Genomic DNA, 14,973 nt, shown 5'->3' with positions numbered 1-14,973 from the left:
GGCATATATGCAGACAATTAATATTCTTACAATATTCAATTATTACATTTCTCAAAAACAGGTTATAGGCTACATGTGAACCACCAAGTCAGAACAGTAGGCAAAATTAAGAGGTGACAATAGACCAAATTACAAAGGTGAGGCACATGGGCTACTAACATCTTACTACACAACATACACTTAGTATTACTTTCTTAGCTACAGTATACATATCTCCCTGGCATATTACGTCATTGATGCAGCAGGAGACAAGACATTTTTGGACTCACCTTGTTATGCTGTGCTCACTTGAACAGGAAGGTGGCACGGCAGTCCATCGTGGGCATATTTTGTCATCAAACTTTGTCATCAAAGTCTGGCTTTCTCTGGATTTATGGTGCTTTCAAGACAACTGGGAACTCAAAGAGAAAAATGGAATCATGATGACGTCAGTGATCTTCAGGTCATAGCTGTAGAAAGAGGCCCGAGTTCCCAATTTACAATTCCGAGTTGGATGAGTTCAAAACGTATTTTCTCAGTCGTAGCTCGTTTATCCCCAAGTTCCCAGTTGTCTTGAACTCACTCAAGTCAGATTTTGCGGTACCGAGTTAAGTTGTTTTGAGCGCGGCACAAATCAAACTTCATTGACAGTAAGGCCAATGTTGAATGTTTACAATTTTAAACTAGGAAAAGAGCCCCTTAATCTTAGACTTGGGACCACACAGCCACTCCACTGAATAGCAGGCTAATGCTTGCAGAAATGTGCAATTTCCAAATTGTTTTGTAATGTTTATGTCCAACGGCCGATGAGAACCGATACGTTTAATCTACAATTTCTCATTATTTCTCTTCATATGACAAAAGTTATAAAGGATTTGCCAGTAGATTGTCGACTTGATTCATGATGATGACTGCTAGCTCAGATTTTGAAAGTATGATGTTGACATGATTCCCTCTGATGCTAGGACAGCAGAGTCCCTGACCATCTGCCCGAAAAGTTCGGAAACCCTACGTCTTTAAAGAGTACCCCCCCAAAATACAAATAATAATAATAATAATGTGACACTGACTAATTGAGGAGAAATGTATTTACTGTGATATGTGGTTGTCTCACCTGGCTATCGTAAGATGAATGTACTTAATGTGCTGGTGACATCACAGGGTCAGAGAGAACTCCTGACTGTAGTCATACAAAAACACTCCCGGCACTCAGCCCATAAGAACCATTCATACTGTCAGATCTAATATGAAGAACTGAATACAACCATAAGAACCATTCATACTGTCAGATCTAATATGAAGAACTGAATACTAAAGAGAAGAAGAGGTTGACCAGTACATATTCATGTAACTTTATTTTTCATTGGCAGATCAATTAAGTTTGCTTCAATGCAGTTATCCAAACACATTCATGATCAGTAACTAAAATAACTCATCTAGTTTTAAAGACAATTAATAAACACATGTATTCATTTCATAAACTGTGTATCATTAAATAAAGTTGTAAAATAATCCCCCCAAACTAGTGGTGAAAAGTGATCATCACACCATCTCTATCTGATACATGTTAGGGGCGGAAGGTAGCCTAGTGGTTAGAGCAGTTGGGCCAGTAACCAAAAGGTTGCTAGATCAAATCCCCGAGCTGACAAGGTTGTTCTGCCTCTGAAGAAGGCAGTTAACCCACTGTTCTTAGGCCATCATTGTAAATAAGAATTTGTTCTTAACTGACTTGCCTAGTTAAATAAAGGTTCAATACATTTTATTTAAAAAGTGTCTACTAGCTCCTTCCCACAGAATACTGCAGAGCGACAACCTGGTCTCAGAGCAAAACGTTTTATATTATACAAAAAACTTCCGTGCCACTCCATTTAGTATGTTAGGTAACATTACATTGGCCTACCAATATAAACTGAACTAAAATATAAACCAAACATGTAAAGTGTTGGTTTCATGAGCTGAAATAAAAAATAAAGCAATATGCACAAAAAGCTAATGTCTCTCAAATGTTGTGCACAACTTTATATATATCCCTGTTAGTGAGCATTTCAGCCTTTGTCAAGATAATCCATCCACCTGACAGGTGTGGCATATCAAGATGCTGATAAAACAGCATTATCATTACACAGGTGCACCTTGTGCTGGGGGACAATAAAAGGCCACACAACACAATGTCACAGATGTCTCAAGTTTAGGGAATGTGCAATTGTCATGATGACTGCAGGAATTTCCATCTGTTGCCAGAGAACTCAATATTTATATCTCTACCATAAGTCACCTCTAACGTCCTTTTAGAGAATTTGCCAGTACATCCAACCGGCCTCACAACTGCAGATCACATGTAACCACGGCAGCCCAGGACCTCTTCACCTGCAGGATTGCAGGTGGGGGGGGGGGGGGGGGGGGGGCTGAGTAGTACCTTTTGTGGGGAAAAACTCATGCTGATTGGCTGGGCCTGGCTCCCAAGTGGGCCTATGCCCTCTCAAGTCCCACCCATGCCTGAGCCCCTGCCCAGTCATGTAAAATCCTTAGATTAGGGCTTCCTTTATTTCAATTGACTGATTTCCTTAGACAAACTGTAAATCTTTGAAATTGTTGCGTTTAGATTGTTGTCCAGTATAATACGACTTGTAGGACGTATCAGATGTTAAGAATTACAATTCGTATGTTATTTTACGCATTGCTATTCATACAATATGTTACGAACTAGTAATATGTATGATGTGTTACGAAATCCAATTTGTTGTTGCTAACGTTAGCTAGGTTAGGGGTTTAAGGTAGAGTTAAATGGGTTTAGGGGAAAGGTTAGCTAACATGCTAAGTAGTTGCATGCTAAGCTAACATGCTGACATAGCTAAAAAGTAGTAAGAAGTTGCAAAGTTGCTAATTAGCTAAAATGCTAAAGTCCTCCTTGATGAGACTTCAAACACGCAGCCTTTGGCTAGACGTTTGACTTACACGCCCACCCCTCCACAGAGCAGGAGTAAGGATCCTCCCCTGTGTGTATACATTGGTGTGTTAAGTTGCTATGGTGAGAGAAACTCACCCAAAAGTCAGAGAAGATGTAAGCAGGCTTCTCTCATGCGCGTGTTCTCTGATCAACTTTTAGCTCAGTTGCTGTTTTGAAGCATTTTACACAGGCAGAGCAGGAGTATGGCTTCTCTCCTCATGTATATGTTGGTGTTTTTAAGGTATCCAGTCGAGAGAAACTCACCCCACAGTTAGAACAGGAGTAAGGCTTTTCTCCTGTATGTGTGCTCTGATTAACTTTTAGCTCATTTGATGTTTTAAAACATTTTCCACAGTCAGAGCAGGAGTATGGCTTCTCCCCTGTATGTATTCGTTCATGTGTTTTTAAGTCGGACAATTTAGAGAAACTAGTTCCACAGTCAGAGCAGTAATACGGCTTCTCTCCTGTGTGTGTTCTCTGATGAACTCTTAGCTCAGTTGATGTTTTGAAGCATTTTCCACAGTCAGAGCAGACATAAGGCTTCTCTCCTGTGTGTATAAGTTGGTGTGATTTTAAGGTGCCCAGATGAGAGAAACTCGCCCCACAGTCAGAGCAGAAGAAAGGCTTCTCTCCTGTGTGAGTCCTCTGATGAACTTTTAGCTGAGTTGATGTTTTAAAACATTTTACACAGTCAGAGCAGACGTAAGGCTTCTCTCCTGTGTGTGTTCTCTGATGAACTTTTAGCTCATTTGATGTTTTAAAACATTTTCCACAGCCAGAGCAGTAATAAGGCTTCTCTCCTGTGTGTGTTCTCTCATGAACTTTTAGATGAGTTGATGTTGTGAAGCATTTTTTACAGTCAGAGCAGACGTAAGGCTTCTCTCCTGTGTGTGTTCTCTGATGAACTTTTAGCTCATTTGATTTTTTTACATTTTTTCCACAGTCAGAGCAGGAGTAAGGCTTCTCCCCTGTATGTATACGTTCATGTGATTTTAAGTGGGAAAGTTGAGAGAAACTAGTTCCACAGTCAGGGCAGAAGAAAGGCTTCTCTCCTGTGTGTGTTCTCTGATGAACCTTTAGCTGAGTTGATGTTTTAAAACATTGTCCACAGTCAGAGCAGTAATTAGGCTTCGCTCCTGTGTGTATACGTTCATGTGTTTTTAAGTGGGAAAATTTAGAGAAACTAGTTCCACAGTCAGAGCAGTAATATGGCTTCTCTCCTGTGTGTGTTCTCTGATGAACTTTTAGCTCAGTTGATGTTTTGAAGCATTTTCCACAGTCAGAGCAGGAATAAGGCTTCACTCCTGTGTGTATACGTTGGTGTGTTTTTAAGGTGCCCAGATGAGAGAAACTCGCCCCACAGTCAGAGCAGAAGAAAGGCTTCTCACCTGTATGTATTCGTTCATGTGTTTTTAAGTGGGAAAATTTAGCGAAACTAGTTCCACAGTCAGAGCAGTAATACGGCTTCTCTCCTGTGTGTGTTCTCTGATGAACTTTTAGCTCAGTTGATGTTTTGAAGCATTTTCCACAGTCAGAGCAGACGTAAGGCTTCTCTCCGGTGTGTATACGTTGGTGTGTTTTTAAGGTGCCCAGATGAGAGAAACTCACCCCACAGTCAGAGCAGAAGAAAGGCTTCTCTCCTGTGTGTGTTCTCTGATGAACCTTTAGCTGAGTTGATGTTTTAAAACATTGTCCACAGTCAGAGCAGTAATAAGGCTTCTCTCCTGTGTGTGTTGTCTGATGAACTTTTAGCTCATTTGATGTTTTAAAACATTTTCCACAGTCAGAGCAGTAATAAGGCTTCTCTCCTGTGTGTGTTCTCTGATGAACTTTTAGATGAGTTGATGTTGTGAAGCATTTTCCACAGTCAGAGCAGACGTAAGGCTTCTCTCCTGTGTGTGTTCTCTGATGAACTTTTAGCTCATATAATGTTTTAAAACATTTTCCACAGTCAGAGCAGGAGTATGGCTTCGCCCCTGTATGTATACGTTCATGTGATTTTAAGTGGGAAAGTTGAGAGAAACTAGTTCCACAGTCAGGGCAGAAGAAAGGCTTCTCTCCTGTGTGTGTTGTCTGATGAACTTTTAGCTCATTTGATGTTTTAAAACATTTTCCACAGTCAGAGCAGTAATAAGGCTTCTCTCCTGTGTGTGTTCTCTGATGAACTTTTAGATGAGTTGATGTTGTGAAGCATTTTCCACAGTCAGAGCAGACGTAAGGCTTCTCTCCTGTGTGTGTTCTCTGATGAACTTTTAGGTCATATAATGTTTTAAAACATTTTCCACAGTCAGAGCAGGAGTATGGCTTCTCCCCTGTATGTATAAGTTCATGGGATTTTAAGTGGGAAAGTTGAGAGAAACTAGTTCCACAGTCAGGGCAGAAGAAAGGCTTCTCTCCTGTATGTATTTTTAGGTGTATTTTTAGCTTTGAAAGAAATGGGAAAATCTCTTCACAATGTGGGCAGTGATGAGACCTCTTAGCTCTCTGATCTTCCTGCTGTTGCTCTCTGGATGTAGAGAATGTCTCAACATGGTATCCTGTGTGAACATCAGAACAACCAGTCAGTTGGTGTGATATACATGTTAATCAAATGTATTTTATGAAGCCCTTTTTACATCAGTAGTTGTCACAAAGTGCATAACCTGTCTGGTACAAGTACACGCTAGCATCCCACCTCGACAACAGCCAGTGAAATTGCAGGGCGCCAAATTCAAAACAACAGAAATCCCATAATTAAAATTCCTCAAACATACAAGTATTTTACACCATTTTAAAGATAAACTTCTTGTAAATCCAGCCACAGTGTCCGATTTCAAATAGGCTTTACGGCAAAAGCACACCAAACGATTATGTTAGGTCAGCACCTAGTCACAGAAAACCATACAGCCATTTTCCAGCCAAGGAGAGGTCTCATAAAAGTCAGAAATAGCGATTAAATTAATAACCTAACCTTTGATGATCTTCATCAGATGGCACTCATAGGACTTCATGTTAAACAATAAATGTGTGTTTTGTTCGATAAAGGTAATCTTTATATCCAAAAACCTAATTTGAAATTGGTGTGTTGTGTTCAGAAATGCATTGTCTCAAACAAACATTTGGTGAAAGTGCAGAGAGCCACATCAAATAACAGAAATACTCATCATAAACATTGATAAAAGATACAAGTGTTAAACATACGAATACCAATAAACTTCTCCTTAATGCAACCGCTGTGTCAGATTTCAAAAAGGCTTTACGGCGAAAGCACACTTTGCGATTATGTTAGGTCAGCGACTAGACACAGAAACCCATACAGCCATTTTCCAACCAAGGAGAGAGTCACAAAAAGTCAGAAATAGCATTAAAATTAATCACTTACCTTTGATGATCTTCATCTGGTGGCACTCCCAGGTCTCCATGTTAGACAACAAATGTTCGTTTTGTTCAATAATGTTCATCTTTATGTCCAAATACCTCCGTTTTGTTGGTGCGTTTAGTTCAGAAATCCAAAAGGCACAATGCGCTCTCTCAACACCAAGACGAAAAGTCAAAAAAGTACAATAAAAGATAGTAGAAACATGTCAAATGATGTTTAAAATCAATCCTCAGGTTGCTTTTGTCATAAATAATCAATAATATTTCAACCGGACAAAAACTTTGTCAATGGAAAAAGGTAAACAAGAAATGCGCGCTCCCGATCACGTGCTTGGTTCATGGATGGAAATTTCCACTGTCCGCTCATTGAAAGCGGTGTATCTCTTCATTTTTCAGAGTAAAAGCCTGAAACAATGCCTAAAGACTGGTCACATGTTGAGGAAGCCATAGAGATCGTGAACTGGGTCCTAAGTCTTCGTATGGTGGATAGGCTTTCAATGGAAAAACATCCTTTCAAAATAATAGTACTTCCTGGTTGGATTTTCTTCGGGTTTTCCCCTGCCATATCAGTTCTGTTATACTCACAGACATTGTTTTAACAGTTTTGGAAACGTTAGATTGTTTTCTATCCAAATCTACTAATTATATGCATATCCTAGCTTACGGGCCTGAGTAGCAGGCAGTTTAATTTGGGCACGGTTTTTCAAATTCTAAATGCTGCCCCCTACCCTAGTGAAATTAACAAAAACCCAGCCTAAAATCCCCAAAGAGCAAGCAATGCAGATGTAGAAGCACAGTGGCCACAAAAAAACTCCCTAGAAAGCAGGAACCTAGGAAGAAACTTAGAGAGGAACCAGGCTCAGAGTGGTGACCAGTCCTCTTCTGGCCATACCGGGTGACAGGTAGCCTAGTGGTTAGAGCAACTGAAAGGTTGCAATATCGAATCCCCGGGCTGACAAAGTAAAAATCTGTCATTCTGCCCCTGAACAAGGCAGTTAACCCACTGTTCCTAGGCCGTCATTGAAAATAAGAATTTGTTCTTAACTGACTTGCCTAGTTAACCTGTTTGGGCGCATGTCCAAACGCTAGCGGGACACCTACGACAACATCCGGTGAAATTGCAGAGCGCGAAATTCAAAATACAAAAATTGTAATATTAAACATTCATGAAAATACAAGTGTCTTACATCATTTAAATGCTTCTTGTTAATCCAACTGCGTTGTCAGATTTCAAAAAGGCTTTACGGAGAAAGCATACCATGCGATTATCTGAGGACAGCGCCCCACGTCAAAATACTTTTTAAACCAGCACAGGCGTCACAAAATCACAGACAGCAATTAAACAAATCACTTACCTTTGAAGATCTTCCTCTGATTGCAATCCCATGGGTCCCAGCTACACAATGAATGGTCGTTTTGTTCGATAAAGTCCTTCATCATATCCCAAAAATGTCAGTTTAGATGGCGCGCTTGATACAGTAATTCACTCGGTCAACATGCACACAAACGAATCCAAAAAGTTACCGGTAAAGTTTGTCTAAACAAGTCAAAGGATGTTTCTAATTAATCCTCAGGTATTCTAATATCTAAATAAACAATAATATTTAAGACGGAGAATAGTGTGTTCAATATCGAAGATAAATAACGAAGAGCACGCTCTTGTTGATGCGCAAAACATGACTACTTTTCTAAATGGGGGACACCTTGGAAAAACTACAAATAATTTTTCATTTTTCAAAAAACAAGCCTGAAACCCTTTCTAAAGACTGTTGACATCTAGTGGAAGCCATAGGAACTGCAATCTGGGTCCTATCTATTTGTATATCCCATAGGCAAGCATTGAAAAAACCTGTGACCTCAAAAATAAAAATTCCAGATGGATTTTCCTCGAGGCTTTCGCCTGCCATATCAGTTCTGTTATACCCACAGACATTATTTTAACAGTTTTAGAAACTTCAGAGTGTTTTCTATCCAATGCTATCAAGTATATGCATATCCTAGCTTCTGGGCAGTTTACAGGCAGTTTACTTTGGGCACGTCAGTCATCCGAAATTCCGGACAATAACCAGTATGCTAAGGAAGTTAACTTCTTCTGGCTGCAAGCCCGAGGCCGCCCACAATATGACAACAGCCACTTCAAGTGCAGGGCGCGAAATTCAAAATATATTTTTTAGAAATATTTAACTTTCACACATTAACAAGTCCAATACAGCAAATGAAAGGTACACATATTGTGAATCCAGCCAACATGTCCGATTTTTAAAATGTTTTACAGCGAAAACAGCACGTATATTTGTGTTAGCTCACCACCAAATACAAAAAAGGACAGACATTTTTCACAGCACAGGTAGCATGCACAAAGCCAACCTAACTAACCAAGAACCAACCAAACTAACCAACAAACAACTTTATCAGATGACAGTCTTATAACATGTTATTCAATAAATCTATGTTTTGTTCGAAAAATGTGCATATTTCAGGTATAAATCATAGTTTACATTGCAGCTACATTTAGAAATTGCACCGAAAGCAGACAGAATACTTACAGACACCAACGTCAAATACCTAAATACTCATCATAAAACATTTCTGAAAAATACATAGTGTACAGCAAATGAAAGACAGGCATCTTGTGATTCCAGACAATATTTCCGATTTATTAAGTGTTTTACAGCGAAAACACAATATAGCGTTATATTAGCTTACCACAATAGCCAGAAACACAAGCCATTTCCCAGCAGCAAAAGTTAGCGATCGTAACAAACCAGCAAAAGATATATAATTTTTGACTAACCTTGATATGCTTCATCAGATGACAGTCCTATAACATCAGGTTATACATACACTTATGTTTTGTTCAAAAATGTGCATATTTAGAGCTGAAATCAGTGGTTATACATTGTGCTAACGTAGCTACTTTTTCCCACAACGTCCAGATTTTTTTCTGACACTTTTTCTGACACACATATTCTGACCAAATAGCTATTCATAAACATAGCTAAAAAATACATGTTGTATAGGAAATGATAGATACACTAGTTCTTAATGCAATCGCCGTGTTAGAATTCTAAAAATAACTTCATTACCACATAAGGCTTACGTTATGGCGACCGAGTGCCCAAAACCTGGGCGCAAAATTAATAGTACACAGTTCGACAGATATATGAAATAGCATCATAAAATGGGTCCTACTTTTGCTGATCTTCCATCAGAATGTTGTACAAGGTGTCCTTTGTCAAGAACAATCGTTGTTTGGATTTAGAACGTCCTTTTTCCCTCTTGAATTAGCAAGCGCACTAGCCAAGTGGCGCGAAGCTCTCCTTTCTGAACAAAGGCACACAACGCAACACGCCTAACGTCCCGAATAAATTAAAAAAATCGAATAAAACTATATTGAAAAAACATACTTTACGATGATATTGTCACATGTATCAAATAAAATCAAAGCCGGAGATAGTAGTCGCCTATAACGACAGCTTTTCAAAAGGCAATCCCCGGTTCCTCCTTGCGCCTTCCTGAAAACAGGAAATGGGTGACACGTCATTCCAAGAGGATTTATTCCATCTCAGACCAAGATAAACACTCCATTTCTTCTCTCACTGCCTCTTGACATCCAGGGGAAGGTGTATGACGTGCATGTATACTAATACGTATCATGCCCATTTATAGGCAGGACCTAGAAGAGAGCATCGATTTCAGATTTTCCACTTCCTGGTCAGGAAGTTTGTGCCAAATTAGTTCTGTTTTACTCACAGATATAATTCAAACGGTTTTAGAAACTAGAGAGTGTTTTCTATCCAATAGTAATAATAATATGCATATTGTACGAGCAAGAATTGAGTACGAGGCCGTTTGAAATGGGCACCTTTTATCTGGCTACTCAATACTGCCCCTGCAGCCCAAACATATTAAATAAAGGTTAAAATAAAAAAATAAAAATACACTACCATTAGTGGTGAAATAAATGAATAAATTCTAAAGTTACAAATGTCCTTATTTTTTAAAGAAAAGCACATTGTCCATTCAAATAATGTCAAATTGATCAGAAATACAGTGTAGACACTGGTAATGTTGTAAATGACTATTGTAGCTGGAAACGGCTGAAGATCTCGTACAACGCTGTGAACTACTCTCTTCACAGAACAGCGCAAACAGTCTCTAACCAGAATAGTGTCTAGAAGGCCAGCATCCCGGAGTCACCTCTTCACTGTTGACATTGAGACTGGTGTTTTGCGGGTACTATTTAATGAAACTGCCAGTTGAGGACTTGTGAGACGTCTGTTTCTCAAACTAGACACTCTGAAATACTTGTCCTCTTGCCCAGTTGTGCACCGGGGCCTCCCACTCCTCTATCTATTCTGGTTAGGGCCAGTTTGCGCTGTTCTGTGAAGGGAGTAGTACACAGCGTTGTACGAGATCTTCAGTTTCTTGGCAATTTCTCACATGGAATAGCCTTCATTTCTCAGAACAAGAATAGACTGACGAGTTTCAGAAGAAAGGTCTTTGTTTCTGGCCATTATGAGCCTGTAATCGAACCGACAAATGACCCAGATAGTCAACTAGTCTAAAAAAGGACCGTTTTATTGCTTCTTTAATCAGCACCACAGTTTTCAGCTGTGCTAACATAATTGCAAAAGGGTTTTGTAATGATCAATTAGCCTTTTAAAATGATAAACTTGGATTAGCTAACACAACATGCCATTGGATCACAGGAGTGATGGTTGCTGATAATGTGCCTCTGTACACCTATGTAGTTATTCCATAAAAAAAAAAAAAAAAAAAATTCCAGATACAATAGTCATTTACAACATTAACAATGTCTACACTGTATTAATGGTCAATTTGATGTTATTTTAATGGACAAAGAAAACATACTTTTCTTTCAAAAACAAGGACATTTCTAAGTGACCCTAAACTTTTCAACGGTAGTGTATGTATTCATTTCAGTAGGCTGTATGGGAATGGGAATAAAACTATTCTGAAACTGGGTAGGAGTCAAAAACTAAAAAGAGGCAAAAGTTGTGAAAATGATGAGCTATATCATCCTCCACTCAACATCACAAGGGTGATAGTAGAATTTGTATGTTTAAAGTAATGACTAAAATATTTCACCCTGAAACTGTATCACTGTGTGTGAAATCCATTAGACACATAAGACTATAAGTGGATAATGTGTGTAGCGTAAGCAGGATAGAATTAGAACATTGTGTTCCTTACAGGACACTCTGTCCCCACCCGTGGAGTGGAGAAACTGTTAGGCTTGCTGAATATGATAAACAATGTAAGTGTACAGTGGAACAATACAGCCCGCCTAAAGCGGGGTGGGGTTCTCGACTGATGTGTGTATAAAAGATGGGCTCTGAACTTGAGGGCAGAGCTCTCTGAATAAAGAACTGATCATTTGTATGCTGGGACTCTGTTTATTAAACTTAGAGCCTTACAACCTCTAGGATACAGATGGAGTTATAAAATAGTTCAGTTAGACCATTGGGATAGAAATTCTCATGACAAACGGTTAGTAACTACACAGACTAATTTCATAGAACTTTAAAACACTGGCAATTTGTCTACTCCACTTCTTTAGTCTACACTCTGAGCACTCCAGATAGCCCAGTGAATAAAACAAATGCTGGCAATACTGGTGTCATCCATACAAGTCTTAGCAGCATGAAATAACGTCTACAATGCATTCAAAAAGTATTCAGACCCCTTGACTTTTTGTTTTTGTTACATTACAGTCTTATTCTAAAATTGATTAAATTGTTTTTTTTCCCCTCATCAATCTACACACAATACCCATAATGACAAAGCAAAAACAGGTTTTTAGAAATAACTTAAATATTACATTTACGTAAATATTCAGACCCTTTACACAATAGTTAGTTGAAGCACCTTTGGCAGCAATTACAGCCTTGAGTCTTGTTGGGTATGAAGCTACAAGCTTGGCACACTTGTATTTGGGGAGTTTCTCCCATTCTTCTCTGCAGATCCTCTCAAGCTCTGCCAGGTTGGATGGGGAGCGTCTCTGCAAAGCTATTTTCAGGTCTCTCCAGAGATGTTTGATCGGGTTCAAGTCCGGGCTCTGGCTGGGCCACTCAATGACATTCAGAGACTTGTACCGAAGCCACTCCCACGTTGTCTTGGCTGTGTGCTAAGGGTCGTTGTCCTGTTGGAAGGTGAACCTTCACCCCAGTCTGAGGTCCCGAGCTCTCTCAAGTAGGTTTTCATCAAGGATCTCTCTATACTTTGCTAAGTTCATCTGTCCCTTGATCCTGACTAGTCACCCAGTCCCTGCCGCTGAAAAACATCCCCACAGCATGCTGCCGCCACCACCATGCTTCACCGTAGGGATGGTGCAAGGTTTGCTCCAGACATGACGCTTGGCATTCAGGCCAAAGAGTTCAATCTTGGTTTCATCAGACCAGAGAATCTTGTTTCTCATAGTCAGAGTCCTTTAGGTGCCTTTTGGCAAACTCCAAGCGGACTGTCATGTGCCTTTTACTGAGGAGTGGCTTCCGTCTGGGCACTCTACAATAAATGCATGATGAGTGGAGTGCTGCAGAGATAGTTGTCCTTCTGGAAGATTCTCTCATCTCCATAGAGGAACTCTGGAGCTCTGTCAGAGTGACCATCGGGTTCTTGGCCACCTCCCTGACCAAGGCCCTTCTCCCCCGATTGCTCAGTTTGGCTGGGCGGCCAGCTCTTCCATTGAAGAATGATGGAGGCCTCTGTGTTCTTGGGGACCTTTAATGCTGCAGAAATGTTTTGGTACCGGTCCCCAGATCTGTGCCGACACAATCCTGTCACGGAGCTCTACGGACAAATCCTTCAACCTCATGACTTGGTTTTTACTCTGACATGCACTGTCAACTGTGGGACCTTACATAGACAGGTGTGTGCCTGTCCAAATCATGTCCAATCAATTGATTTTACCACAGGTGGACTCCAATCAAGTTGTAGAAACATCTCAAGGATTATCTCACAGCAAAGGGTCTGAAAACTTACGTAAATAAGCAATTATTATATTTATTTTTTTACATTTGCAATAATTTCTAAAAACCTGTTTTGGCTTTGTCATTATGGGGTATTGTGTGTAGATTGATGAGGAAAAACATGTAATCAATTTTAGAAAAAGGCTGTAACGTACCAAAATGGGAAAAATGGGAAGGGGTCTGACAGTGCCCTTGGAAAGTATTCAGACCCCTTGACTTTTTCCACATTTTGTTATGTTACAGCCTTATTCTAAAATTAAAAAAATATATATCCTCAGCAATCTACACACAATACCCCATAATGACAAAGCGAAAACAGGTTTCGAAATTTTTGCAAATTTATAAAAATTAAAAAAACAAGACAGACTCAAAATTGAGTTCAGATGCATCCTTTTTCCATTGATCATCCTTGAGATGTTTCTACAACTTGATATATAAAATATTAAAATTATCAACTTGGATTAGCTAATACAACATGCCATTGGATCACAGGAGTGATGGTTGCTGATAATGGGCCTCTGTACGCCTATGTAGATATTCCATAAAATATCTGCCGTTTCCAGCTACAATAGTCATTTACAACAATAACAATGTCTTCACTGTATTTCTGATCAATTTGATGTTATTTTAATGAACAATCAATGTGATTTTCTTTCAAAACAAGGATATTTCTAAGTGACCCGAAACTTTTGAACGGTAGTGTATATTTAACCTGTTTGGCGTGCAAGCCCGACACCGGTACACTTATGACAACAGCCAGCTCAAAGTGCAGGGCGCGAAATTCAAAAGATATTTTTTTTAAATATTTAACTTTCACACATTAACAAGTCCAATACAGCATATGAAAGGTACACATCTTGTGAATCAAGCCAACATGTCCGATTTTTAAAATGTTTTACAGGGAAGACAAAATATGTAAATCTATTAGCTAACCACGTTAGCAAAAGACACAACTTTTCTTACTCCATCAGGTTTTTACTCCATCAGTAGCTATCACAAATTCGACCAAATAAAGATATAAATAGCCACTAACCAAGAAACAACTTCATCAGATGACAGTCTGATAACATATTTATTGTATAGCATATGTTTTGTTCGAAAAATTTGCATATTTCAGGTATAAATCATAGTTTACATTTCAGCTACAATCAGAAATTGCACCGAAAGCAGCCATAATATTTACAGACACCAACGTCAAATACCTAATTACTCATCATAAAACATTTCTGAAAAATACATAGTGTACAGCAATTGAAAGACGGGCATCTTGTGATTCCAGACAATATTTCCGATTTATCAAGTGTTTTACAGCGAAAACACAATATAGCGTTATATTAGCGTAGCCACAATAGCCAAAAACACAAGCAATTTCCCAGTAGCAAAAGTAAGCGATCGTAACAAACAGGCAAAAGATATATAATTTTTGACTAACCTTGATTTTCTTCCTCAGATGACAGTCCTATAACATCAGGTTATACATACACTTATGTTTTGTTCAAAAATGTGCATATTTAGAGCTGAAATCAGTGGTTACCCATTATGCTAACGTAGCTACTATTTCCCACAACGTTCGGATATTTTACTGACACTTTTTCTGACACACATATTCTGACCAAATAGCTATTCATAAACATAACTAAAAAATACATGTTGTATAGGAAATGATAGATCCATTAGTTATTAATGAAATCACAGTGT

The 14,973-nt window shown here is 39.1% G+C and overlaps 1 protein-coding gene across 1 annotated transcript; it reads right to left on the bottom strand.

Annotated features, from left to right (window-relative positions):
• Positions 1–2,904: 2,904 nt before the first annotated feature.
• Positions 2,905–5,503, bottom strand: LOC120033407 (zinc finger protein 585A-like; the record flags this gene model as incomplete). The annotated part of the gene is made up of 2 exons (XM_038979753.1): positions 2,905–3,474; positions 4,315–5,503. Coding segments are annotated over 2 exons (1,521 nt in total), but the record flags the coding sequence as incomplete, so codon positions are not given.
• Positions 5,504–14,973: the final 9,470 nt, after the last annotated feature.

Source organism: Salvelinus namaycush, chromosome 40 (genome assembly GCF_016432855.1).
Source record: "Salvelinus namaycush isolate Seneca chromosome 40, SaNama_1.0, whole genome shotgun sequence".
In the NCBI taxonomy this organism is placed as follows: Eukaryota; Metazoa; Chordata; class Actinopteri; order Salmoniformes; family Salmonidae; genus Salvelinus; species Salvelinus namaycush.
This window is presented reverse-complemented; position numbering and strand designations above follow the sequence as displayed.